The sequence below is a fragment of the Etheostoma cragini genome, chromosome 16 (assembly GCF_013103735.1).
Source record: "Etheostoma cragini isolate CJK2018 chromosome 16, CSU_Ecrag_1.0, whole genome shotgun sequence".
Classification (NCBI taxonomy): Eukaryota; Metazoa; Chordata; class Actinopteri; order Perciformes; family Percidae; genus Etheostoma; species Etheostoma cragini.
This window is the reverse complement of record NC_048422.1, coordinates 21,901,753-21,911,186: the sequence shown is the minus strand read 5'-3', so window position 1 is coordinate 21,911,186 and position 9,434 is coordinate 21,901,753. Positions and strand designations below refer to the sequence as shown.

Here is a 9,434-nt window from a genome sequence, read left to right as displayed (position 1 = left end):
TTTTTTTGACATGCTACACTATGCCTTTATTTCAGCATACTATACTATAACTTTTTGTACTTTTTTTGACGTGCTACAATTTTCTTTTTTTTCAACATACAGTACTTAGACTTCTTTCTCACTTTTTTTCGACATACTGTACCATAACTTTTTATCACTTTTTTTGTCATACTATACTTTTTTTTATTTTTATTTCTTTCAACATGCTATACTATGACTTTGTACAACCTGCTATTATGACTTCTTTGACTTTCCTATGACTTTTGTTTTTACTTTTTTGACATACTATACCATGACCTTTTATCACTTTTTTCCACATGCTATACTATGACTTTGTACGACATGCTATACTATGACTGTTTTTCAACATACTATTAAGACATCTTTCTCACTTTTTTAACTATTTAGCTATACTATGGACATTTTAGGACTTTTTTGAAGTACATACAGTACTTTGACTTTTTTCAACATACTATACTATGACTTTTTTGACATGCTATACTACAATTTATTTTTATTTTTTTAGACATACTAAACCATGACTTATTTCAAAAATATTTCAACATACTTTACTATGACTTTGTTTGACATGCTGGTATGACTTCTTTCTCACTTTTTTTGAAGTACATACAATACTTTGACTTTTTTCAACACGCTACACTATGACCTTTTTTCAACATGCTATTATGACATCTTTCTCACTTTTTTCACATTTTATTCTATGACTTTTTTTACTTTTTCGACATATTATTATATATTTTTTTTCCAAAACATTTTAACATACTATGCCATTGACTTTTTTTACGTACTATACAGAACTTTGAATTTTTTAACATACTATACTATACATTTTTCGACATGCTATTCTTTGGCTTTTTTCCTTTTTTTCAAAATGCTATACCATGGACTTGTCAGGGCTTTTTGGAAGTAATACAGTACTTTGACTTTTTTCAACATGCTATACTATGACTTTTTCCGACATGTTATACTATGACTTTTTTTTTACATGCTATACTATGGTTTTTTTTACTTTTTCAACATACTATACTATGATTTTTTAGATTTTTTTAGACATGCTTTACTATGATATTTTTACTTTTTTGACATACTAAGATTTTTTAAGTTTTTTTTAGAGATACTATACTATTACTTTTTTTTTAAACATTTCAACATACGACATATGACTTTGTTTGACATGCTATTAGGACTTCTTTCTCACTTTTTTTGACATGCTATATTAACTTTCTTCTATATGCTATACTTTTTTTTAAACTTTTTTTAACATACTATACTACACATTTTTTCAACATGCTATACATATATTTTCAACATATGAATTTCTGTTTGACTATTTTCAACATGCTATGACATACTTCCATCAATTATGACATCTTTGACATACAATACTGACCTTTTTTTTACGTTCTTAGTATGACTTTCTATGACTATTTTTTGACATACTAAACCCTGACTTTTCTATATTATACTATGCTATCACTTTTTTTCGACACACTATACTATGAACTTTTTTACATACCATACTGTGTCTTTTTGCATGACTTTTTTTGACATACTATACTATGCCTTATTACGACTTTCGTTGACTTTCTATACTGACTTTTTTCAACATGCTATACTATGACTTTTTATGACATATTATCCTGACTTTTTTTGATAGTCAATACTGTGACTTTTTGGGCCTTTTTTGACATTCTATACTATTACTTTTTCCAACCTTTTTTTTTTTACATACTACACCATGATTTCTTTTGCCATACTATAATTCTTTTTTATATACTACTTATATACTACTGGTAGGACCTTTTGACTTTTAAATATACTATACTATGATATTTTTTTAATTATCCCACATATTATACATTTTCATGACTCTTTAAACATAATACACTGACTTTTTTATGAATTTTCAACATTCATCATGACTTTTGTTTGAAATAAATATGCTGTTTAAAACTGTTTATAAAACAGTTTTTTATTATGTTTTATGCCATACAATAGTATGACTTTTTTACAACAAACTAGTCTTTTATTTTTTATTGAAATTCTACACTCTCTTTGTTGACTGCAAATGAACCGCTCATTGAAATTGGCAAACTACCTAAATAAACAAGGTCATATTACAAGGTTAGAGCTTTGGCTTTATGTTTGATGTCCACCTTATCATTCCAGCTGCAGGTATCTCCGCTAAAACCTTGTGAAAGCAAAAAGCAATAATGTATTAGTTAGACATTGAGCATGGAAGTTCATTCTTCACATTTAAAACAGTGGTTTGACAAAAATAGAACCTCATAAATTCAGGTCCTCACCCATGCCCTACATTACTGCCTCCAATGATTTCTCGATTTTTCTTGGCAGATTGCAGGATAGGCAATCACAGAAAAGGGATGAGAAGGAGGAGATAGCATGATGCCTATAGCTTCCCATTCCCACTGAATTTCCCTTTTAGTTGAGTCTCCCCAAGAGGGAACTTGTTTACTGTCAACGCAGCTCTGATGTCATGGAAAGATTCCAAATGCCAGTGGGACGGAGAGAAGCTGTGAGGGCGTCTGGGGACTTGGGAAAATAGTAGAAGGCATGGGGGTTCACAGTCACTCGGTACAGGCAGGAAAGAGCACTCGAGATGGATTTCTCTTTAACACAAAAACACATGCAGCAGCCGCTTCCAATTCACCAGGGTCACCGTCAGGTCACCGCGGGTTCACTGTAAGTTCCAGAGATGCATCTTGGGTCATCAACAAACCGGAAAAGAGGATGTAAACAACACGGAGAGAAAGGCAGAGAGACGTTTTCACCCCAAGAGTCCTTTAATGTGGAAGCAACGGTGTACATAACATTAGCCACTGTACACACACACACACACACACACACACACACACACACACACACACACACACACACTTTGCTTACGTGGAAGGATAGCAGAAGAGTCTGATACCTAGAGGCTGTTTCATAAATCAGAATTTATAAATCCGGGATAACCGATAAAGCGAGGCTTGACCAACAACATGAACAGTCTTCACATCAATAATTATAAGAAAAATAATAGTCCCAGCTTCAAAACAGTACTTAACTAAACAGCAACATGCACCTGTTGTTTTTTAATGCAGTCTGATAACAAGGTAAACCCACCGCAGTGTGAAGAGAAAAGGTTTCAGGATTATCAAATCCTGACTGTTAGCCTTGTCTAAAACTAGTCTGGCTGTAGAGAATAAATCTCCATGGTAACTTAGCTGCCTCAGCTTTTGTGAAACCGAGTCAAGGCTATGTTTATTCCTGGATTCGTTTTTTTTTTGTACAAAAGCCTTTTGTGAGAATCTTTAAATCGTTTTTTGTTGCTGCAATTGACCCATCTGGACGTCCAAATCTGTGTCCATGTCTGTTTTTCTTCAAGCGCCTGAACTCTGAACTTCTGTGTTTCTCCCCCCCCAGCCTTCGCCAGCCTGCCTGGTCTCATGGAACACCTGTCAGAGAATTACAAGTACTGGAAGCGCTTGGACGAGATGAAGTGTAAGAGCCTGCGTCCTCCCCCTCCATCTTGACCGACCCTTTGTAGCCTTCTCTCATCCTTCACTCCAAGCAGGGTAGGACAGCAAATGCAGCCCTGCGGTGAAACAATTAGTCTCTTCAGCTGTGATTCGACGAAGCTCTGTGCCCTCCCAGGCACTCCTGGACACGTCCGTGGCCTCAAGCTGGGCGATCGGGGACTCTCAGAGCAGACATCACTGACTGACCAAAACTGAGACGCTGTTTCAATCTCAAATCACAGCCTCTTTTCTTATGTGGTTATGGGTGGAGGTGGCGTTCTGCCAGTGGAGAACAGGTTGTCATTTGAGGGCCCTGTCGACTTTACGGCCCTGTAACCTTTTCCCAACAGCACCTCTATGAAACTGTGTGGACCTCAAGTTTCACTTGACAATCTGTACCATACAGTGTAACACACCTGAAACCTGCACTTTAGCTAATCAAGACATTTTCATTTTGAGCATCCTCTTGCTGTTTTTGCTTTTTAACGATTTTTTTGTTGTTGAACAAATCTTTTTATTCTACGTCTGTCTATTGCTGTAAAAGAAACATGGTGAATAAGATGGTGACCAAAGCTGGAGGTTCTGAACTTCATGCTTATTCCTTTTCAAATTGCCAACTTGTGAAGGTGCTCAGCTGAAATGATTCCATTTTATGTACTGTGATACAGTCTACAGTATTAGAAACACTTTTGACTTGTGTCTGGGACCAAATACTTCGCAATCCCTGTTGGCTGTGTACAGAAGGAACTTGCTGGAAAGAATAAGAATAAAGAGCTCTAGAGACAGTTAGCCAAGTACCAGGGTCCAATCAGAGGGGAGAACCAGCCAGCGTACAGGTTTTCTAAATGATCAGGCCCATATACAGAGCTGACATCGAAGAGGGCAGTGTTGCTGATGAGATCATGTAGCTACGTAACAGTATCATTGTCCTGTGTGAAGGTTTTTGTCAGAACAAATGGAGGAGCAGAATTGCACTGTATCAGAGCTGTTCAGTTAGCTGTAATGCTTTCAAATAATATACAAATATCAGATGTTACATAACTTTGTGACACTAACTGTAGACATTTGCATCCAGACAAGAAGAAACAAATCTGACTTCCGAGTATCTGAACATTGCTAAGAATAAGCTTTTTATGTGAAGCTACGCTGACTGTTGTACATGAATCCTGCAGAGGCCACGTAACGCTGTTTGTCAAAGTAGCGATTAGCTGTGTTGGACCTCACAGCGACCTGACGGTATGAAGGAGCACCAGATCCATGTTTGGATCCAGCGTGTAAAATCAGCTTGTTTGTCCACTTCCAACATGAATCAGCTCCGGCCCTCAGAGTGTTTGTTTTTACCAGTTTTACTGTATCTCAAAAATCCTGCAACTGCAATTCGCCTTGCAGTCATTTGGCTCGGTTTTGGGGAGAAGTCTAGTCTGTTTATGATTTTTAGGTTATTTGGATTCAAAGAAATGAGACAAAGGCCATTGGATGATGAGATCTGCACGATGTGTCTGCCCTCTGGTGGCTACATAGGTGTGTTGTAACTGTGGGGACATTAAATCAGTGTAAAACGGTGACTCATTTGTCAGATCAGTTATTAACTCACTGTGACTGCGACTGAAAAACACCATGATTCAGCTTTAATATTTGAGGAATTGAACCTGCATCTGTGTATCTTTCAGAGCACATTTCTTCAATGTTAACACATGAAGGTGGAACAGTTTTGGAAAACCCTTTAATATTATTTCATACAGATAATTGGACTACAAACCAACATAGTTGGTAATTAGTGGTTAAATCTGCAGATACCATTATCTATCTGAGCTGCTTTGGTGTAATTGTGTAATGTCACTATTATAATATATTACCAGTTTTAGTCCCATGACTTTTAGTCCAGGAAACGCACATTACAGTATTAACCAAAGGCACAGAGAGCTCTTTACTGGTGCCTTAGTCGTTGGTCATCTTTATACAAACATAAGTATGTTTTGGTTGAAATACTTCCTCCTTTCCTTCAAATAAAGAAAAGCCATACCTGTGTTGGATATTTATAATAGAATAACATGACCTCGGGATATGTGCTTTAAGGTCCGTTCTATAGTTTTAGGTCCAACTTGGTGAGTCAGGGGACGTTAGATCGGATGTGAATTACACTATTGCTTTGTCAGTCGTATCAGTTCACTTTAAAGAGTGGGAACCAGTGACTGATTGGTCATCTACGTTCAATATATTCATAATGATATGAAGTCATTTTATTGGTGGCCAAGGTCTTTAATCGATGCCTTAATCTTGTCATGTCTGTGTTTAGATCTGCTATTGTTGCAACACACTGTAAAACTACCTAAATGTACCTGCAGTTCTTGTAAATACTCACCCAATATATCATTGTTGCTTTTACATAATGTGCTTATGTAACTTTTGTTTGGGGCCATTAAGTGTTGCAGGGGTCATTTCCAAAAGTCTTTTTTTTGTGACTTGGAATGTGGCTCCACCTATAAATGTTTAATGACTGCTATCTCTGATCATGAGAAGATATTTTTTCTAGTCAATAATGAAGATTTCTATTCAACAAAGATTTAATATTGACAAAGCTGACAATAGCTTTTTCTGTGAGCAGCAGTGACTGGAATGTGAGGATATCAATTAGATCGGATGACAGCCAGTCGCTTAACGCCTCGTTTTGAGTCTACTGAGGCAGAACCAGATTGTAGGACTGCTTGTTATGTAATAATAAGCCTTCATCACAGTGATCTATATTTCCTCTAACTTCCATCTCTGACACTGATGGCCGTGGCTGCGCGCCAATTCTGTGTTGTTTTCTATCACTTATAAACAGAAGAAGAATTAGAAAGTGATGTAATATGCAGTAATAATTATTTTTCAAAGAAAAGATTTTTGGCCATGAGAACTGTAATGTGTGTTTTAAAAGATTTGACTGCCCCATACATAGTAAGAAGCTTTCAATCAGTCACTTAGCATCTGTTTAAAAGTTGAATTTAGTTTGCTCTCTGGATTACGATGTCTTATTTTGATGTTCTCTGTCAAACACAGAAATGTATTGTGAGAGACAATTAAAGCATTCTTGAAATATTGTTGTAACATGAATTGACGCAACAAATTTCTGGGAAAAGTTTGACACTTTGGCAAATAGACTTATTTGTGTTCTGGTAACGAGTTAAGTGGGAAGATCAATCAACCAGGAGATGGATAGAACTACTTAAAATAAAAATTGGAAGCAGAGGAAAACAGCTATCCAAAGTTTTACAACAAATCCGCCACTAATTAACACAATATGTGTTAGGGAACATGAAGCGTGACAACTACAAATTGGTGGTATGTGCAGAATGTAAGATAGGGATCGACAGATACTGGCTTTCAGGACCGGTACCTTTACCGATTATTAGTTGAACCGACAAACAATATGCATTTCCAATAAAAAATGTTTTAGTCAAAATTAAGATTGTGGAATGTTACAAACTCCAACACAAAACTTTGTTTAAATGTTTGAAGCAATCATTGAAAAATGTAGAGAGTTTCAACATGATACACAGTAAAAGATAGTCAGATCGTGATCCCGGACATCCCAGCGGTAAAATAAAAAAAATGAAGCAAACTGTTTCTGAGATAAGGTATTTTGTGAGTTTTTTTTTAATTTAAGTTAAATACTTTAAAGGCAAACAACAACCATTGCATTATCATTAAAAGCAAAAAACTATTTTTACAGTAAATTCAAATGATTTGAGACTAGGGATGCACTAATCCAACTTTTTCAGTCCCGATACACATACCTGGGCTTTGGGTACCTGGGTACAGGCCTATACTAATACCGGTGTTTAATTAATAAGCTGTATGTGTCACAGTGTGGAAGTGACTGGAATCATTCTTTTACGTGGTAGGCAATATCTGGCTTAACTTAAACACTGCTTCCCTAACTTTGTTTGTTTGTCACGGATACCTGATCCAGGTTTTTGAGTATCCAATCAGTGCATCATTAGTGCTTCTTCGAAACTAAGGTCACCCGGCAGCTTCACATCTGCTTTATTTAAAGGTGCTCTAAGCGATGTCAGGTGTGTTTTAGGCTGTAATATTTGTTGTTACATTCAGCAAACATCTCCTCACTATCTGCTAGCTGCCAGTCCCCTGAACACACTGCAAAAAAACGCAGTTTCTGTAGACAGCCCGGGGTCTACAAACGGCAACAAAAACAAACTGTGTTCCAGCCAAAAACCAACAAGAAGGATTTGGGGGTGATGGGGGGGGTTAGTGCACGTAAGCACAGAAGGGAGGGGACGGGATGAGGAGGAGGGAGGGGCGAGCTAGTCTTGTGTTTGAAAATACTTTGAATGTCCACAAGAAGTAAAGTCACCCAACATCGCTTAGAGCACCTTTAAGGCCGCAGATCAGGGTTGAAGGTCAGAGTCTTCCGTTCTCCTCCAGTTTTTGGAAAAGTGCCAGGCTGCGGAGGTGGGACTGCCGTTCTCCGTTCTTCCACAGAATCAGCAGGTGGTCTGTCGAGCAGGTGACCAAACCGTTCTCCCCAAAGCTCACAAACATCTGACACAAGCACAAAAAGGAGAATTACAAGAATTGTCGGGGCATTGTAAATTGTAGACTGCGGTCTAGACCTACTCTGTAATCTGTAAATATAAGATTACTTTTGTTGTGATTTGATACTATAATAAAATGTATCTAAATTGAAAAAAAGGGTGTTAAAGCACTATTGAGATACTGTTTTGAAGTAGAACACGAGACATCATTCGGACATCATTGGGATCGTACCTGGACTGCCCCCGAGTGTCCAATCAGATCACCGGTCAACTCCAGCGTCCTGATGTTTGGGACGTCCGTAGCCTTCTTTGACGGAGGACCGGTCTGTTTGTTTGACCTGCCGAACGTCCACATTCCAAAGAGCCCTGGTGTGATGGACAGAGAAGAACAAATTGTATTTATAATGAAGAAAGAAAATAGATTAAAGGAGACAATATAAAATGTCAGGGTGTTACTGATGAACAAAATGTTTTTCTAGGGTTGGCTAAAAATAGCAACTACATCATTAGAGGAGAAAATCCATCAGCATGTCTGAGGGTTAAACTACTGAAGTTAAAGCTTCTCTAATCAATATTTTTATACTCACAATGGATCCAATGACAACGTGTAATGTGAATGTATTCCTCAGATGTCAACTTGGTTTAACAATTTAAATCTAACTCAGCGGTGAGCTTTGGAAATCACTTATGTAAAATCCTGTTTTCTGGAGAGCTGTAGGAGACAAGTTGTAAACACAACTTTAACGTAGCTGCCTGCTGCCGCTGCAAAACAACACAGGGAACAGTGAGAGTGAGTCTGGGCTGGAAACCTAAACAATCAAGTGACCCATTCCACATTGGCAAATACACCAGGTTGAAATATACTAACAGTTTTCATTAAAAACCACAGGAGACGCATGTCATTGATTTTCCTGGAGACAAATAATTGGCCTTTGGTGATGATTAGCAAGGAATGTGGCCTGAGTGTACACCCCAGAATCACCACAGCTCCACATAGACTGCAAACATCTAGACCATCAAAGACAGCGCGGTCACACAGGCACATACTCAACTTTAGAGTACCCCACTTAAGCCAAAAACACAGCCTCTCTGAGTGCTGGTACAGGTCTGTCCTTTGATATACACAATACCACATCTGGACTGCATTACTGCACCTCCACACATCAACTATACACACACAAGTTGAGTGCAGGCAATTTTCCTCTGTCTTTGAACTATTCTGATTCATACTTATGTATGTGATCTGTCACTGGGAATGGCATCCAGTTGTCCTAAGGTGGCAAATCCACAGGAGGGAATGGGACGAGGGCCTACTTCTTGAGATTTCTGCAAATGTGAACTGCTTTGCATCCTA

At 37.7% G+C, this 9,434-nt stretch overlaps 2 protein-coding genes across 5 annotated transcripts in view; one reads left to right on the top strand and one right to left on the bottom strand.

Moving 5' to 3' along the window:
• pde8b (phosphodiesterase 8B) overlaps positions 1-6,423 on the top strand; it is a 55,608-nt gene extending 49,185 nt beyond the window's left edge. For all 4 annotated transcript variants that reach the window (XM_034896095.1, XM_034896094.1, XM_034896096.1 and 1 more), the window contains exon 22: positions 3,451-6,423. In XM_034896095.1, the coding sequence (XP_034751986.1) occupies positions 3,451-3,560 (110 nt within the window). In that variant the 3' untranslated portion in view covers positions 3,561-6,423. The remainder of the gene's footprint in view (positions 1-3,450) is intronic.
• Positions 6,424-7,502: 1,079 nt separating this feature from the next.
• wdr41 (WD repeat domain 41) overlaps positions 7,503-9,434 on the bottom strand; it is an 8,962-nt gene continuing 7,030 nt past the window's right edge. The window contains exons 13-15 of the mRNA XM_034897001.1: positions 8,313-8,555; positions 7,925-8,087; positions 7,503-7,579 (exon numbers count right to left, since the gene is read on the bottom strand). Coding sequence (XP_034752892.1) covers positions 7,947-8,087; positions 8,313-8,555 — 384 coding nt within the window. The 3' untranslated portion in view covers positions 7,503-7,579; positions 7,925-7,946. The remainder of the gene's footprint in view (positions 7,580-7,924; positions 8,088-8,312; positions 8,556-9,434) is intronic.